This window comes from Orbilia oligospora, assembly GCF_000225545.1.
Source record: "Orbilia oligospora ATCC 24927 unplaced genomic scaffold scaffold00081, whole genome shotgun sequence".
Classification (NCBI taxonomy): Eukaryota; Fungi; Ascomycota; class Orbiliomycetes; order Orbiliales; family Orbiliaceae; genus Orbilia; species Orbilia oligospora.
In genome coordinates this window covers 410,549-428,953 of record NW_011645638.1, presented here as the reverse complement: position 1 = coordinate 428,953, position 18,405 = coordinate 410,549, and the positions used below count along the sequence as shown (strand labels likewise).

At 44.9% G+C, this 18,405-nt stretch overlaps 6 protein-coding genes across 6 annotated transcripts; 4 read left to right on the top strand and 2 right to left on the bottom strand.

Annotated features, from left to right (window-relative positions):
- Positions 1 to 365: 365 nt before the first annotated feature.
- AOL_s00081g126 (uncharacterized protein) lies at positions 366 to 3,512 on the top strand (the record flags this gene model as incomplete). The annotated part of the gene is made up of 3 exons (XM_011124944.1): positions 366 to 557; positions 1,007 to 3,385; positions 3,447 to 3,512. 3 exons carry the CDS (start codon positions 366 to 368, stop codon positions 3,510 to 3,512), a joined length of 2,637 nt encoding a protein of 878 aa, XP_011123246.1.
- Positions 3,513 to 5,418: 1,906 nt separating this feature from the next.
- On the top strand, positions 5,419 to 7,926 carry AOL_s00081g125 (uncharacterized protein; the record flags this gene model as incomplete). Its single annotated transcript, XM_011124943.1, has 3 exons — positions 5,419 to 6,322; positions 6,408 to 7,240; positions 7,315 to 7,926. 3 exons carry the CDS (start codon positions 5,419 to 5,421, stop codon positions 7,924 to 7,926), a joined length of 2,349 nt encoding a protein of 782 aa, XP_011123245.1.
- Positions 7,927 to 8,382: 456 nt separating this feature from the next.
- On the bottom strand, positions 8,383 to 10,442 carry AOL_s00081g124 (uncharacterized protein; the record flags this gene model as incomplete). Its single annotated transcript, XM_011124942.1, has 2 exons — positions 8,383 to 10,140; positions 10,236 to 10,442. The coding sequence occupies 2 exons, from the start codon at positions 10,440 to 10,442 to the stop codon at positions 8,383 to 8,385; spliced, it is 1,965 nt and encodes a 654-aa protein (XP_011123244.1).
- A 1,595-nt stretch (positions 10,443 to 12,037) lies between these two features.
- AOL_s00081g123 (uncharacterized protein) lies at positions 12,038 to 14,863 on the top strand (the record flags this gene model as incomplete). Its single annotated transcript, XM_011124941.1, has 4 exons — positions 12,038 to 12,471; positions 12,616 to 13,366; positions 13,452 to 13,564; positions 13,654 to 14,863. The coding sequence occupies 4 exons, from the start codon at positions 12,038 to 12,040 to the stop codon at positions 14,861 to 14,863; spliced, it is 2,508 nt and encodes an 835-aa protein (XP_011123243.1).
- A 602-nt stretch (positions 14,864 to 15,465) lies between these two features.
- On the top strand, positions 15,466 to 16,796 carry AOL_s00081g122 (uncharacterized protein; the record flags this gene model as incomplete). The annotated part of the gene is made up of 2 exons (XM_011124940.1): positions 15,466 to 16,605; positions 16,668 to 16,796. The coding sequence occupies 2 exons, from the start codon at positions 15,466 to 15,468 to the stop codon at positions 16,794 to 16,796; spliced, it is 1,269 nt and encodes a 422-aa protein (XP_011123242.1).
- Positions 16,797 to 16,957: 161 nt separating this feature from the next.
- AOL_s00081g121 (uncharacterized protein) lies at positions 16,958 to 18,022 on the bottom strand (the record flags this gene model as incomplete). The annotated part of the gene is made up of 2 exons (XM_011124939.1): positions 16,958 to 17,572; positions 17,720 to 18,022. The coding sequence occupies 2 exons, from the start codon at positions 18,020 to 18,022 to the stop codon at positions 16,958 to 16,960; spliced, it is 918 nt and encodes a 305-aa protein (XP_011123241.1).
- Between the last annotated feature and the right edge of the window lie 383 nt (positions 18,023 to 18,405).

Genomic DNA, 18,405 nt, shown 5'->3' with positions numbered 1-18,405 from the left:
TATAATTACAAGTGTCCCGTCCAGTTGATTCTTTTTCTTCTTCTCTTTTTCTGTTACTTACTTTCTCAAGCAAGCTATTTATTCAGTGGAGCTAGTGCAGCAAACAACACGCGAAAAAAAGTACCACAGCTGCATTGACTGCAGCTTCGACCTGTCAGTGCCACTCACTGCCAGTCAGTCAGTCAGTCAGTCAGGAGTAATTTAAACCCTCCAGAACAACCTCCATTCAATCCAATCCAATCCAATCCAATCCACCATCAAGAATCAAATTATATTCTCAATCTACCTCCCTCCCTTCCTTACTCCCATCGACAACCCGGAGAAAAAAAGTGAGAAAGTAGTGAGAGAGTGTGAGAGAAGACACCATGGCTGCTGAAACCGCTCCCCTTCCTTCTCCTGCTCCTGAGAAGCCTGTTGTTGTTGAGGCTCTCAAGGAAATCGACCTTCCCGAGAAACCTGCTCTGTCAGTTAAAGTTACCGACACGACAACCTCGGAAAAATCTCTCGATATCGACGATTCTTCTTCTTCTGCTTCTTCAGATGAAGATACCACTATTGTAAGTTGCTTCTTCTTCTTTTTAAAAAAAAAAACGTGGCTGCCGGTTGGTCGGCTCCTTCCTTTTTCCTATTCCTGTACCTGTACCTGTACCTGTTCTCCCCTACCCGTATATGTACCTTGCTCCTATTCCTATTCCTGTTCCTGTTGCCGTTGTTCCAATTATATCTTCTGCGAAGTTTGTCTAGCTTCTCCCTTACCAGTCGATCGAATCCCGAACGAGGTCGGGGTCGTCTGCCATGTGCATCAAAACATGCTTCTATGTGTGTGTGTGTGTGTGTGTGTGTGTGTGTCCTAGTACACATCCATCCATACATACATACATCGGTGGACCCTCTGTCAGACCTCATCTCGATCCCACCTTTCTTCTCCTTTAAATCCATCTTGCATCTCTGTCATGATCAACCCACTCCTGGTAAAAAAAACTAACATTTCTCACCCCATTGCTAGGATTCTTTTCACTCGCCTGCCGCTTCCGAGCCGGCATCACCTACTGAAATGAAGCGTGAACTTACCCCTTCCGTCAAATCCATCGTGCACGATGACGATACTTCATCCACTGCACCGGTTCTGGAATCGTCTGCATCCAGTGAAATCTCTCCCAAGAGCTCTCCGATCCAAGCTGCCGTCAAGGATGACGACCCTGACCGTCGTCCTTCAAATGCCATCTCTACCACTTCTATGGACGATATCGACCTGGCTGGAGGAGCCACTGTCGCCGTTGCTGCTGTTGCCGTCGCTGCCAGCACGGCTTCCATAAAGTCACGTTCTTCGGTCTCTTCTCAATCCGGCCCTCCAAAGTCAACTCCCACTCCTCCTCCTACCGTTGTCTCTAAATTTTCTTTGCCGTGGGGGTCGTCATCGTCCTCGTCAAACCCACCGCCCGTCCCTGCCAAGGACACGACTACTACCGCTACCATCACCGCTACTGCTGCAGCTGCAGCTGCAGCTACTGCAACTCCTGCTCCTGCTCCCCGACGAGGTCCATTCAGCTGGCTTTCCCGGTCAAGCACTAGCTCCGTTCCTTCGACCACCTCGCCTCCGGGAACCACAGCCACAACTGGTTTCTTCTCCAGCAGGAGAAACACCACATCTTCTGCAACAACTCCAGCTTCCTCCATCACAACACCGACACAGAATGGCCCTTCCCTTCCAACTCTCAACGCTCCAACCATCCAAACATTCCTAGCAAAACCGTCCGGACAGGATCTCACTCAACAAAGAATGGAAACCACAAAGGACAACCTCTCTCATGCCGACGCCAACCTCCAAGAGGAGGCCGTCAAGGGCATCAATTCTCTCCGAATCAGCTTCCAAAGGATCAAGGAGGGCGAGGAAGCTAGCATCATCGATGTCCCCGTCGGCGATCAATCGGAGGGTACTCCATCCCGCCCGGGTACTTCTGGCACCGGTCGCGAAACAATCGGTGAAGATGAAATTGACTGGGAATTCTGGTCCTCGGTCGTCGAAGATTATTATGCTGTCGCTGCCAAGTCCTCAAATCTCCTCACGGAAAAGGTCCAAGCTGGAATTCCTGCCACCATCCGTGGAACCGTTTGGCAATCAATTGCTCGCTCCAAGACTGAATCCATCGAGGCGGTCTATCGCGAGTTCAACGCTCTCCCGGGAACACACATGACCACCATTCCAATTCACCGACCCCCATCCATGGTCCCCGGTGATCCGACACCACCTGCACCTGTTGACTGCAAGACCGTTTCCCAGCTCGAGAAAGAGATCAAGAAGGACATGGGTCAACGCACCAGCTTTGCCAACTATAAGGGATTCCGTCAGGAAGGCCTCATGGGCCTCATGAAAGCTTATGCCATCTACGATCCCGAAGTCGGCTACGTCCAGGGCATGGCTTTCCTCGGTGCTCCATTGCTTCTCAATATGACCGAAGAAGAGGGTTTCTGTATCCTCGTCGAGCTGATGAGAACTTACTCCCTCAGGGATATGTTCACACCCGGAATGAAGGGTCTGCACCTCAGACTCTACCAGTACGATCGTCTTCTCGAGGATCTTTGTCCTGCCTTGTCGGTCCACTTGAACAGGAGGAAGGCACAGTCTAGCCTATACGCAACACAATGGTTCTTGACATTGTTTGCGTACAAGTTCCCTCTTCAACTTGTTCTCCGAGTGTACGATTTGGCCATCACCGAGGGTATCGAGGGTGCTGTTTTGAAGTTCGGTATCGCCTTGATGAAGAAGAATGAAGCTGCCCTTCGACAGATAGACAATTTGGAGGCCTTGCTGCCGTTCTTGAGGGAGAAACTCTTCGACGCGTATATCGACAAGAACCCAAGTGCCAACAGCTTGAAGGAAGCCGGGTTCTTCGGAAACGGGGGTGAAAAGGAAATCTATAAAGCCAATGAGTTAGTTCGAGATGCCTGCGATATCGTTGTTACACCGGAAATGTTGCACAAGTACACCGTCGACTGGGTCGAGATGGATAAGCGTGAGATGGAGGAAATGCTAGAGAAGGAAGCTTTGAAGAATCAGAACAACCTTCTCAATGCGAAGGTCAAGCAGCTAAGCAAGGAGATCGAGAGCTTGACTGAGGAACACGTCGCCGTTGCTACCGATCTTGTCCACAAGAAGATGCAGAACTCGCAACTGTTGGATGAGAACGAAGGCTTGAAGATCGAAGTTGACGAATTGAAGGTTGTCGTTGACAAGCAACCCAAGGAGGTTGAGCTGAAGATGAAGGATGAGATGGAAAAGGTTATGAAGAGGAATTTGGAGATTCACAATGAGAACCAATCATTGGAGGACCAAATGCGTGAGATGGAGATGGAGCTAGTCGGAACAAAGATGAGTTTGGCAGAGGTATGTCTTATCTCCCTCCCTTAGAATCGCTTTTGAGGGCTTAACACTAACATGCATACAGATTACGGAAGCCCACGAACTCCTCAAGACCCGCTGGAATGAGCTTCGCAAGGCGCTAGGTGATTAGCAATTACTGAGCCCTGCCACCCCAACCGGCGGAAAGCACGCCGTTCCTACCAATGCCAATCAAAAGAGCGGTGCTACAACGCCGATTTCAGCCACTTCTTCAACCTTTTCGCCAATTTCATTGATTCCCGAGAAAGACGGGTTTGCATTCTTGAGTGCCGCTAGGTCTCGTAGCCCGGGTCCTTCGCCCACTACGCCTAGCTCTGCTAAGCAAGAGAATTTACAACCCGAAAAGAAGAAGTGGGGGTGGTGGGGCTGATGAGGGAGCCCTATTTTACTCGATTGCAACTGTGACCCTTTTTCTTTTTCTGGTTTAGGAATTTCTGTCTGCTTCCTTCCTTTTTGACTTTCTGATAAGTTATTCAGCGCGCGGGTTACTTGTATACTCCCTTGTCGAGATGTTTTTTCTTCTGTTATTGCGCGCTACAGACGGCCTCCTTTTTTAAATCCCTAAAGTGGATATATTGATTATACCAATACGACATGCGGTAGCGATGAGCCGAAGTCTTGGTTTCTCATGCCTTTTTTTTTATTTTATCAAAGCCCTTCTCTTGTTACAGTATACGGCTTTTGTACCATCAACATACACGCAGACAACCTTACCCTTCATTGATAATGTTATTGGGAAATTTAAAAAAAAAAAAAAGCCAAACGTTGTGGTTCTTTCCTTTCCGTTTGTGTTTATTATTAGCTAGCCTGCTAGACTGGATTTCTTTACCATTCCTTCCGTCCGTCCATCCAGTTTTTTTATCAAGATTCTTCAGTCCTTTTTACCGCTCGGTCTCTCTTTTACGGATTTTTCCCTTTTTTTCTCTTTTTTTTCACGAATTAATGATGGGAAAGGGTTGGTTCGTGAGTGTAAAGCTTTTTTCTGTTGTTTATATACCTACTTTTACTATATTTTGAGGAATAAAAATTAGATTTATTTATGGCGCAGGCATATACCTTGCTTATACCTTCTTTTTACCAAGTTTTCTCTTCTGCTAGCTATTTAGTTAGTACGTAAAAATTGTGATCTAGATAGAGTATCTTGGATATCTACTTAACTAGATGAAGATTAATATTTTGAGTCTGTGCCAGAGCGTCCCCCAGACTATCTGTGCCACTGACATCATGGTATGTGGTTTCATATGTAAATGTTTGATTTGAAGTGGACGGGCCGGGCGGGCGTGACGGTTATACCCGTCCTGAGACAGGTTTCTATGGTTCTGGTTGGCGGGATCCCTGTCGTGGAGGGTGTATTTGTTGTATTTTTTGGGTGGACAACGCGGGTTTGGGTTTTCAAATGGGATGGGATATTTGATCGTCTGTTTATTGAGGAATATCGTTTATTGTCATTCTTAACATTTTATTTATTTGAAATATTTAGTAATTGCTTATGGGGGTTTCATAAGAGGAGGTGCGTATTTAGGATATAAAGCATAAATATGGTATAATTCCTATCAAGTCTTCACTAACAGAAAGTACTTTTCCTCTACTTACCATTCCACCATCACCCTCCACAATACAACTAAGTACCTAGTCTATGGATAAATCCAGAACCCAAAACCCCCCATACTCCTCAACTAACTACAAAAAGAATTCTTGACATATAATAAGAAATTACCCTATGGACGGCAATTTTACGTCCGAAGAGCTAGAAGAATTCCGACAAACCCTTATCTCATCATCATCATCATCATCATCAGAAATCGCCCCGTCGTTCGCCCGCCACTTCTTCCTACAAGCCCTCCCGCGCCTTCTAAAGTATTTTCTTATATTATACTTACTCGGGTCTGCTTATCATAGTACTACTTTCATCCAACGGGTTTTTATTAGCTTTGTGTCGTTGATTTTACTTTCTTTGTCTTTGTTTGGGTAATATAATTCGGTTTGGCTGTTTTCAGTTGCTTATCAAAGCAGGAAATATGTTCTCTGCAGCTGCAGCTTATGGAGAGGGATATGGAACTCGACAGCCAGATGATCCTGAATGGCCATTATGGGAACCAGGCGCCGGACCATCATCAAATCCCCAAGCCGGGCCATCATCATATGCATCACGTGCTAGATCAGCGTCGTCGAGGGCTCCTCCAGCGGTACCGCCACCTCCATCTTCAGGCTATCAACATGGAACCGGTCTCACAGATTATTCAACCCCGCCTTACGCACCCGGTAATATTTCTTTACGTCATACACGGTCTACACCCAGTCTAAGACATAACACGCCAATTTTAAAACCTCGAAAGTCAGCTTTAAGAAGGATGATTTCTCAACCTATGATGTTTACTGCAGCGAATACGAGGACTAGAAGAAGGATTTCTAGAGAGTATAGAGAGATTCAAGAGTCGATTGAAAAAGCAGAGTTGAATCCGGAGGAATATGCACAAGTACTTCGGGATAGAGCTATGCATGCGGTGAGATTTCAACAAACGAAAGTTAATCAGAATGCTGGGGGGAGGTTGATTCCTGATGAAATTGTTCATGAGGCATGTTTGGCGGTATGTTATAATGCGCTTCATAGGGAGGATGAGGCTTTGAAAAGGGCGATTGAGTTTTTGAGGGTTATGGATAAGAATTTGAGGGTTGAACTTTCGGAGTTTGTGAAGTCTGTTATTAAGAGTTCTGGGGGTACTAGGGTGGAGTTGGTGGTTGCGGAGAGGTGGGAAGGGTTTATGAAGGGTGTTTTGGGGAATTTGGCGGTTGATTGGACTCCCAGTGGGACTGTTAGATGTGTGGGGGTGAGGTGGAGTAGTGAGGAGAGGAAGTGGGAGATGAGGAAGTTTATTGGAGTTGTTTGGTATGCGTTGAAGGTTTTTGAGGGGCAGATCGATCGTGAGTATTCTTCTTCTTTTCTTTTTTTCTTTTAAAGAAAAAAGGGAAAACTAGAAAAGTATAGGTACTGACAAATTTGAGACAGCATCTGCGGAAACGATTCCGGATTATGCTGTCCGGATTGGTGGTGATCAGAGCGAGATCCCAGCCGACGTCACCATTCTTTGCCCTTACTTTACAGAACGAAAGACCGTTCGAAATCAAATACGCAGGTACCTTAATCAATTATTCGAGCCGGGCCGTTGGGAAAGGATCGCACCCTTGCTTTGGCTTGTTAATGTATCAAACGCCTTACCAGCTGTACGAGATCCGGATGAATACCAGACTAAACTAAGCCTTGATTTCGACGAACCGGACGTGGGAACACTTGGTGGAGAGGGAACACCCAAAGTTGATTCGGGAGCAAGGATTGTGATGATACAACTTGGAAGAGCGGAGTTTGCGATTTATAGGGTTTTTGAAGAACCCGAGGACGAAGAGTATCAGTATTTCAGGTGGTCCACTAGACGGATGGATGAGCCTAGGCCCACGAGAGTGAATAATAAGGATTTGATGGAGTTTTTTAGAGTTGGAGATGCATGGGAGGATGAAGGGCAGAGGAGGGTAAAATGGAAAGTTGGGGAAGTTGGAAGGATGGTGAGGAATTGTAGGTTAAGTGGCGAAGTTAGGTTTTTATATGCATGTTTGGAGGCGGGGATTGAAATGGCTTATACTACACGACAGGGAGCTTGGTTGGGAGTTTCTGAGGTTGTTGATGGGCTTCCTGATCGAGGTGAGGAGGATAGTGTTTTTAGAGGGTTTAGCGGGGAGTTTACGGATGAAGCTAGAGCTGGGGGGTTTAATATTGAGCCTGGGAGGCCGAGGCTTTCGGAGATGACGCCGGCGGAGATTAGGATGTCGGGGTTTAATAAGCAGGTGGTAAGTTTTCATGTTCTATTCTTTCTTTATATGTAGATGTGATGCTGATGCATATGGTTTTGGGGATTTTAAAGTCGGATGGAGTATGGTCATACTTTGGATACCGAGTATTCGACGTCAAGTACGAAACGGAACCCAAGACGTTAGATTTTTTGGAATCGGCATTGGCGCCGCAGGATCCTCGATGGATTGATTTTGGACTTCCCAGTAATTGGCAACAAGGGCATATAGCTTTACCGTGGGAAGCAGCGTATAGGGAAATTCAGGATATGGACAGTGAGATTGCTATAACGCGGAATATTGAAGAAGTTGCTAAAATGGTCACGCCGATGTGGAAACAGGTTCTGTTGAGGAAAGTTGAGAGGGATAGGGAGAGTATGATTAAGGGATTGTGGGGGGATAAAACTGGGGGAAGGAAGTTGAAGGGGTTGAAGAAGAAGAGGGGTGCGGGTTGGTATGGGAATTTTGATTTTGATTTTAATTTTATTAATTCTGGGGGCCGGTCGAATAAATTTAAAAGTTTAAGGTTTGGCCGGGGGGTATTTGGTGGTAAGAAGGGAGGGGGGTTTGTGGAGAAGAGGGAGAGGATGAGGATTAAGGCAGTTGGGGTTTTGGGGTTTGAAAGTTCGGATTGTTGGGATGATGAAGTTTGGGGGAAGGAGAGGTTTAGGAGGGTTTTTGAGTAAGGACCTTTTTTTTTGGAAGTCATGATGCATGATAGACTACTGTGGCTGGTTTTTCTGTATTGCTCTTTTGCAAATTTGGGTTATTGGGTATATGGTATTGGGATTCTGTATGCATGGGATGGGACTGAGATTATGTTTTTAGTCGGGTCTGGTTTGGGCACCATGCATGCATGGGACTTTGTTTTGTTTACTATGGTCCAATGGAAAGGGTATTGGGATTCTAGCTAGTGGGTAGTGGGATTAATAAGTAGATTCTATTGATTGGGAATTCGTCGACATATATATTCTGATACTCGCTTTAAATTTTGTTATAGAAGTACATGTGCATGATGTTTTGTGATGGTGCATTGTGTAGTACACATGTACAAATGCTTGTGATACATGGTGGATATATATGTATTGGTATATTTTGTACATTCGGTAGAATATATAAGTAAGTAGGTATCTCGGAAGATTTCATTGTTTGATTTTGATAGATGAGAATAAATCCTGCATTTGAGACTTTAAATTCTCGATTTGAGTTTTTGGTGGTTCTTCGAGTTCTTCTTTTAGTTTTTGGATATCTATATCTATCGTTGAAGGTTGGTAGAGGTTTTTTTTGTGGAGGGTTAAGATTTTTGAGGGTTGGGGTTCTCTTTCTTGTTGTTCCTGTTCTTCTTCTCCCCCCTCTTCTTCTTCTTCAATTTGTTCGTCTTCGCTTCCTAATGGAGGAATTGGGTTGAATTTTAGATATTGTTTGATGGCGGCTCGATCGGTTTTTTTGGCAGCGGCGAGGTTGTGAAGGATTGAATCGAGGTTTTGAATGGTGGAGAGGTTGAAAGGGGAGTGTGAGGATTTGGGGAGAGGGGGTGGGGTTTTTATTGGGCTGGAGTCTACACGGCGGATTGGGAAGGGGGTTTGAGGGGCCAAGGAACCTTTTTTTGGGGTTGATGTGGGTGGTTCTTGCGGGGTTGAGGTGGGTGAGGTTGGAGGGGGAGGTTTCTGGGGTGCTTTCCAGAGGGCTGGGCCGAAGAAGATTGGTTTTTTGGAGGATGGTTCTTTTGATGGGAGGTCGGGGGGTTCTTGGTTTAAAGGTTCTGTTGAGTCTTCTGAGTTGGAGTTAAGTAATTTTAAGAGGGACATAAAGCGGTGATTGTCCAGTGTGTCTTTTTGGCCGTTTGGGGTTGAATATATTCTCCCGGAGGGGTCTGGGAGTGTTAGGGATTGATATGTGGGACTGAGGGTGTCGATGGTGTCGGTGTCATTTGTGAATATATCTATGGATTTGGTTCTTGAGTTTCGTTTGAGGAGGCGGTTGCGGATGTTTATCGGCGATAGGTTTGATCTTGAGGGTACTCTGTTTCTTCTGCCTGGTTTTGCGCCGAATGGTAGCCTAATACCGGGGAGTTGGTCTTCAGGTGGTATTTCTGGGGCTGTATCGTCTTCCGTGATGAAGTCCCAGCCTTTTCCTGTGGTATTGTCTTCGTCGCGGTGGTGCCGGCGGGTGGTGTTGGAAGCTGTTGATCTTGCTATTCTGCCGTAGATACCTTGGAAGACTCTTCTCAGATATGGAGGGATATCTGGAGTTTCTTCGATTTTTGATGATGAAGCATCGTTCATATCTTGACTGTCTTGATCTTCCATTTGAAGGAATTTATTATGAATATCTTCGAGAGTAAGTCTTTTCGTTCCTTCCTCGGTAACTTGGTCTAAATATAAATGCCATTTATTATACTCTTCCGCAGTAGTATTATCAGGCGTATCTACCACCCCCTCGTTGATTTTAAAATCCGTTTCCGCCTGTTTGATACCCCGGTGTAATATCAAAAACATGATATCTCCACAGACATCCGTAAGCCACTCGATATCTTCAGATATTACTGCAGCTGCAGAAAGACCGGGGCCCATTTCAAGATGTGAGATGTGTCTATTAAGGACCCGGGCGCCTAGAACGGGATTAACCCTTCTAATCGCGGCTTCAAGATCTGGGTCATCGTCTGCGATGTCGACCAGATTTCTTTCTAGATTGTCTAGAAGTTGGGTTGCTTTGTTGAATTCATCCTCTGAGGTCACTGGAATCCGACTGGTAGCCCAGCGTTGGAGGGTTATCATCTGCTTTCGGTAGAAGCGTGGATCTGGTGGGAAAAGACGGAATTCTCGACGGCAGTAGAGTTGGAGTCTGAATGCCAGGATGAGGCGGAAAAGTGAATGGCTGTTGATGAATTTGTAGAAATTCTACTATGGTTTTTTTAGATTATTTTTGAGTGGTTAGGAATTTTTTCATAAGCAATATATATGCATTAGAGAAGGGTGGTTTATATAATACATACCGCGAAACACCCCGGTGGTAAACTATCTGGTAGATATTTCTGAAGCATCAATACCATGACATTTTGTAGAAACATATCACCGTGTGCTTTATATTCTGCTTGTCTCCTAATGATATTTTCTTCCGCAACCGACCACGCGCCCTTCATATCCCAATACCCGACATCAAAGTCATTTTGCAATATCGAAGCGAACTGCGAAGGCTTCATCCTCCCCGGAAGGTATGAAATTGGTAACGGTCTATCTGGAGAAAACAACGGTAAATTGGCTGTGATTTCAACCAGTTTTTGTCGGATGTCTGGATAAACATCTCTAGAACGTAGTAGATATCTATTCAGAGCTGATTTATCATGGTCGGCTCCCAGCGATCTTGGTGGATTGACTTGGGTTAAAAAACGGGGCCAACCCACTGCATGCCGGATGATGCATTGCGACGGTCTTGGCCTGCGGTTGCTGCATCGTAGTGCTAGCATATGGCGGGACTGCGTATACGAGATTACTAGCGCACCGTGAGGTTAGATAGCCCGTGGAACCTGGTTTTTTGATGGTTCATACTCTTACTTTGGTGGGCTTTGAAGTGGGGTTGGGATGTTAATGATGCATGTCACGAGTGTGAAGTTCAATTTGATTGTATGAACATTTTCGATAGGTTGCAAAATACAACAAATAGCGATTTTGGGTTGTTTTTGACGTGGGTATTTTGTTTCGAGTGTAGGATAGATATCCGACTCGATATTCGATCGATCATGGGATAAGGTATTGGGATCATATCGTAGACCTAAGAAGAGACATATCAGCTTTGATTTCTGGTTAATAACGATTATTCCCCAATTCCGTCGGTTTTGGGATGAGGATCATATATGTAGAAGAAGAAGCCGATCTCCGTCGATTACGGTTGAATAGTGTAGTTGGTTATCACATCGGATTTTGACCAGAATTCTCTGAATTCGTCGAAAGCTTTCCGGGGACCCGGGTTCGAATCCCAGTTCGACCTCTTTTTTTCGTTCAGGATCCTCTGGATTCTTTTTTTTTGTTTCTCTGGGCGGATCTTCGATTGGCGGACAAACGATAGAAACAAACGAGGCTATGTTTGGTATGGGAATGGAATGATGCATGATGATTGAACTTAACACCAGGGATTTTATTATGATCGATTGTTGAGTTTGACGAAAGCAAGACTAAGCACGGTAGCGTATCGATCCTAGGCGGTATCTCTTATGAAGTTTAGTTTTTTGCCTTTAATTTAATTCACGAGATAAGCTGTTCCCGATTTTGAATCTAAGAACGAGACTAACTACAAGCTTAAATACAACAAGGCTGATGTGTTGAATGCTTTTTTTTCGACCGTGAAGCAGAGGCACATCCATACAGATGGAGATATCGACACAAAAACTATCTGGTCTTCATACGTAGAGCGCCATAGAGGTGCAGCAAGGCTACTGGTAATCGGATGATAACCAGTCACCATGACTTGGCTTGGCCTGCATGAATGCGTTAAGGATCGGGCGGGGTAAACGACGTGTATTCAATCAGCCTTGCATATATATATATATACAGTTCCAATTATACAGCCTGATGCGGAAGTACCTCGCCCTTTCCTGCGGCTGGTCTCGAGGCTAGCAGAAATATATCGATTGGCACCTTTCTCAGCGTCTTTTTATTTCTCTCATTCTTAGACTCGAATTTCCGTCTTCTTCTCGAGTAGCTCCCAGTTTCATCGATATAATAGTTATCCTCGTCAAATTTTGGGCTTGCCTTCAGCTTCAATCGGTTTGGAACGACGCGACGTCACACAAATTGAAAAATGGACCCGCTATCCGTTACAGCATCCATCATCGCGATAGTCACCGCGGCAGTTCAAGTCAGCAATGGCTTGGCTAAGTTAATCGCACTCCGGGGTGCACCAGAGATCGTCATGGCGCTTCAGAACGAAGTTAGCGACCTTCGCTTAGTAGTACACTCTTGTGAGAGTATACTGAACAAGCATGTTACTCTGGGCGGTCAGCAAGGGAACGTCTGGGGCTTACCGCCTGAACTCATTGGTGTTAAGAACCTCCTAGATCGGGCTACAAACGAGCTGAAGGATATATGCCAAGTGGTGGAGACGAAATTGGTGGACAGCAAAGGAAAGTTCAGCAAGATTGGTTATATGAAAGAACAATCGAAGTTGATAAAGGCCAAGGATGGACTGAGGGATATTAGGATGGAGATTGCTAATGGAATAGGGTTGATGAATTCGTAAGTGAAAACTTAAATTTAAGGCTGTGTACCTCTTATATTAGTCTCGTATTGCAAGACGCAGTCCACACTTTGATAGTCTATTTGGGTAGTTTACTCGTTCAAATGGGCCTAGGAAATTACTAACGATAGATAATTAATTAGAGCATCTTCATTTCGCATCGAAGCTCGCGTTGAACAATTGGAAATCTCTTTACAACAGAGCCTCCAATACCTTGCACTTGAGAACAGGAATGGAATTTCGCAAATAATTTCCTCGCAAAATTCCCTGCACAAGAGAGTCGATGGCTTTCAACAGAATACGGGAAATCAGCTTCAACTAATCCCGACACAGACCGTCCCTGCGATTGGTGGTATACCACACGCTAGCGCTACTATACCTCCAACATCTTCTCCTCAAATTACTTATTCTTATAATAAATCCATCACAAACTACCAGCGAGATAGTGTGATTTTGCCGCTTAGCATTTCATCAGGTGGTCTTTGCGACCCCTTGTGCAAATGTGTATGCCACCGCCGAAGGAATATACAAAGTCCTTCCATTCTCTCAAAGTTAGTTGGAGATCTTTTTATCGGATATAACGGGATCCCATCTATTTCGCCTTCTTGCACTATTCGAAATTGTAGTCGAGATAGGAGTGGAAACATGAGAGTGCAGTATGCTTTCCCAAAATGGCTCCTAACAAAGATGCTCTCGGTGCACGTTCGGGTATCCCAGTGCCCGGAGGTTCTCATAAAAACTTGGAATGTCCGGTGTTATAATGACCTAAAGTCTTGGGAAAACCCCTTTTATATGGTCGGGAGGGCAGATTTGGAGGGGTTGAGCAGGCTTTTTCAGGAGGGGAAAGCTTCGTCGAAGGATATCGACAGCAACGCAGGGCACAGTTTGATTCATGTAACCTCCTCCCTTCCAAATATTAATATTTTTGGTTAAACCTAAAAGCACGATAACTTAAACTAACTACAGGGGTTTCCGTGAGTGGGCCATCAATGGTATTCTGGGGGCGGAAGATAGACTGGATGCCTACCTCCGGATGATCGAGTTTCTTCTCTCGCAAGGGGTTGACTCAACCGTGGAAAATTATTATGGCAAGTAAGTTCGTTGAGATCCTAAATAACTCTAGTATATAGGTAGATAAGCATGGAGAACTCGTCAAACATGACTGATAATTTATTCTAAAGCTCTCCATATTCCTATGCGTGCCTCATCAAAAAGGAATATCAGTTAGCTTCAGTCGATAGTGCGCTTAACAGGATTCTCAACGATCCTAATATATATCTCCCAGAATCCGAAATTGACTTTGACGCACTCGAGATGACGAAGCTTCACAAGATAATTATTGGGATTGAGACTGGCGACCTTAGAGAGGAGCTGAAGGGGTACCTTGGGCTGAGCTTAATCGACAAAAGTGATAAGATGGGTAGAACTCCTCTTATGTGGGCAGTTATAAGGAACGATCTTGAGACGATTGAAATATTGCTCAAAAATGGTGCAGACGTAACAAAATGCTGCAAAGAAGGCAAAAGTATCTTGATTCGTTCGCGTTCAGTCGAAAGCTTGGCACTTTGCCTAAAATATTGCCCACCGCAGTTCATCAACTCCTTCTCCACAGCGACGCCGGTCACACCCCTGTTATATTATTGCAATTTTGAGATAAGCTACCCAGACGGAATCAGCGAGTCTCAAGAAAATGAAAATCTTCGACTTGCTGCGCTATTGATCGATGCTGGCGCAGACGTTAACCTGGGAACGGCATCCGGCATCAGCCCACTTACGTATATGGCGGGGCTTAACTACCCCCGGACAACAAAATTTCTTTTGGATCATGGGGCTGATGTTAATAGATGCAATGGAATTAATGTTAGTACGGTGATCATGGACACCATTCGGGGAAATAAGGTTGCATCGTTGTCCGTAATTCTGAGGGAGGCGAGGAATATCAATTTCGGACTCAAAGATAAATACGGCTGGAATTTCCTTCATTATCTGGCACGGTATGGAAGCTTTGAAGTACTCGAGCTATTCAGAACTGTTGATTTTTCGGCAATAGATGTAGAGGTCAGTCTCGAGATCGTGGATTGTAAAGAGGGTCTCTACGGGGGTACGCCTATAGAAGTTATGGATTGGAGATTCGAGAACAAACAGAATATGGATCGTATCCCGGAATCAAATGAAGAAGAATGGCAGACCGGTTTTATGCAGCTCCTGGATCGCATTCGTGGGTCAGCCAGAGTGTCTTTGGTGGATGATATATCGAGCAGCGCAAGTGAAGAGGAAGAAGATAGTGATTGGGCTTCTGACCTTGAAGATAGCTCGGATGAAGAAGAATTCTACGATTGCCACTCCCGCAACCAGACCTGGTCGCAGGATGCTGCAGAGACTTCGACTTGATGTCCTAGATTTACTATCCTAATCATGTTGTTTATATTTATCTTTTTCCCGTTTAATTTACCATAGCCCCAATCTCAAAGTCAGGTGCAAGGAAGCAATGAGTTCTACTAGTATCGATCTGCTGAAATTCGACTTCATATTGTTTTACATGTTCTTGGTGCACCCTGAATATGCCAAAATGGCATCAACTTCGGCTATTTACCTAATTAAGTATTTATTTGGGACAGAATTTGGACGGGGCAGAGAACCAAACTGCAGTTCCAGTTCACCATCAGACATGTGCGGGTTCGACCGTCCTGGTCGGGTTCAACATCCATACTACCCTCTCAAATTGTAGACATCCACTTGGCTGTCGATATATAACCCTAGGTAATACCGAACTTTCAACATTTATACATACCCCTGGGTCTAAGCAAGATTATTGGTACTGAAATTTGCTCGAGGGTTCCTGAGCAAGCTACTATTTTCCCGGTCCGATATACCACAGAACCAACGCATATTGAATTTCGACAGGAGGGGGGCGGGGATTCATGTCTTTGACCTTAACGTACATCACAGATATCTACATCTAAAGATTGAGCGCCGGTATCAATTTTGCAAAGATGTTACAGCTGGTAAAGAAGAGACTCTCAAAGCCACATTCAGAGACTTCGAAGCAATCTTCGTCCCGCAAGTCGAAGTCCTTGGATGATCATTCTTCTACATGTATTGATTCTCAGGTCCCCTCAACGGCTGAAACCCCAAATTCACCGTTCTTAAACCTTCCAATCGATATATTGTACTTAATCACCAAATATCTTCGCATTGCCGACCTAATATCCTTATCTCTTACGACGAAATCCCTTCGACGCATTTGTCCAAAACCAAGGATACATGCATTCGGACCGGATACAAAGGCCGAAGCAGAATGTTTCTCTCGTATCCATCTTCGCTTTCTTCCTCCTGTAGCTCCCTTACAGGACAGAGAGAAAAGTACTCGATATTCCATCTCTTCATGGGCTAGTTTATCAAAGCGACCTAAATGCCCATATTGTTCCCACCCTCTCTGCTCTCCAGGTTGTACTTCCGCTCTGTTTTTGGATACGACAACTGGTATATTCTTCCCTCGTTCTCTGTACAATCTACCTCAAGCTACTTTTCAATATTCCCCAGAATACTCCTCTACCAATCCCCATAAACAAATCCCGCCAATCCATAAAATACTTTCAAAGAACGGCCATTACAATCCCCAGCAATCCGCCAGGCCGTTCACATATTCTACAATATGGTGCGACCACCACCGCTGCCCACGGGGTCTCTTAATCCCGTATTCGAAATCCAAACGTCGAAGTTCCGGTGCTAAATTGTTTTTAGAAGAGTATATGGAGCGATGGGGTGAACTTCGATTCTTAATACGACTTAAATCACCATATTCGAAAATAAGATGGTTAACATGGGCAAAGGATCTCGTGGGGTACGAGTTGATGATGCAACCGATCAGAGGAGGCGCAGTGTATAGCAAGAAGCCGGTTTATGAGTATGGGTTTTATGAAACGTTCTGTAGACATTGTAAGTTGGTTTGTAAGGATTCTAGGATGGGGAGTACGGTGTTTGAAAAGGTCTGTAGGTGTTATGGGCATACTGATGATCTTTGGTTGGGAGGGTGTAGGAGATGTGGGTTGGCTAGTGTAAAGTTTGAGGTTGTGGATGCCTTTGGGGGTGATGATAGGAAATTGGCGGTTGCGACGGAGTGGAAAGAAGGGGTAGGAGGGAGATTGGAACCAATTAATCCAGAAAAGAGGGCGAAGCAATTAGAGATTGTTAGGGGAGGAAAGTTGATCGACGTGGCGGAGAAGAGCAGGGTTGGGATTATGAATTTGCCAACAGGGGTATTGAAGAGGATTATGAGGTTCGTGGCAATGCAAAGCGAAGATTCTGGAGGACAGCCGTTTGAGATGATAATGGCATGTTATTGGTTTGCCAGGATATGGTATGAGCTGGACTTTTATGGATGTTGTCGACAATTTGAGCTGTTGGAGGCGACTTTGAATGAGAAGAGGGAAAGGGAAAAAGAAACCAATACATATAACAAATCATATAATGATATATGTACGTTCAAGTGGGACCATGGCTTGGGGACCGAGATCGAGAGGTCCTCTTATGGTTAGATCGGTGGTATCGTTCGCTCTCATCCTTGCGGCTGCTGCGTCGGTCACTTCTGTGGTGACGGTCCCTACTTTTATGACGTCGACTACTTTCCCCAGAATCTTCGACACCACCATGATCGGATATTCTTTCTTTTTCATCATCTTTCCTGCGCCTTGTCCTTGATGCATGTTCTTCACTTTCATCCCTATGTCGTCTATGCCGCCTGTCTTTAGAATCTCTCCGATCCCTGCTTCTCCTTCGCTCTCGCCTGTCATCATCTTTTCGCCCTTCCTTTACCCTCCTTAATTTCCCAGCGCATTTTTCGCATACGCAGACTTTCACCAAAGCATTCTTTTTTACCCCTTTTTCCATATACCCAAAGTTCATTTCGAAGGTCTCAAGTCCAACACCTTCGCCTGTTTCGCTCTTGTTGTTGTCCCTGGTACTGGTATCATCGAGCCTAAACTCGTCTATAGATTCCTCAGTTGGCGCTGCAGCATGTCGGGGACATGTTAACGAGGCGCATGTGAATTGCCCCAGACCCTGCAGAACTTCTTGCTTTGTCCGCCAACGTAATGCAACCTACATTATTATATTTTTGATTAGTAAATTGCTCCGACTGGTTTGTACGACGTTATAGTAGTAGTATCGATACATAATATTATTATATATTATACTATAACTTAAAAGATAAAAAATAAAACCGCAGGGGGCGGAGTCTTAACATACCTGCCCTTCTCGCCATCTTGATAAATCAATCAAAGCGAATTCTCGGAATAAATTTTCATAATATTTTTTTGCTATTTCTTTGGCTGTGTCGTTGTTACCAGTACCGTTGTCGTTCGAGTCATCACGCAGGAACTCGAATTCTTGTTCTAACAGATCGCGTTCGGTTTTGCCCTTTGGAGCGGTGGGCACCGATCCGCCGTAGAAGTCTACGTACTGTAGACATTTTTGGATGTGACGGGCATAGGCGGAATTGCGCGGTGCCCGGGCGAGGGTCTCGCGGAGCTTTGATGTGGTTGAATGCATTGGGGCGACGGTTTGGTTTGGTCGCGTGTGTTCGCTTGTTTGAACCCTTCGTGACGTCGATTTGAACCGCACTACGCCGCGACGGGTGCAAACCATATCACAATTTGCGAGTTTATCAATTGCAACCTTGAATTCTACAAAGCTAATATTGTAATACGAAAACTGCGGATAGAAGTTGTTTCATACAGGCATACAACCTAGGAAGTTTCCTGCGGAGTATGCTTTAACTACTAATAATTAATCCACCCGAATCATGGGAACGCCAAATTGGCAAATCTAAAAATGGTAACGTTCGAATTCAATATTCTATAAATTCAGCTCTGGTTAATACACATCATAACGGCCGAGCCTATATAGGCGTATCTAAAGAATTTTAGTCAAAT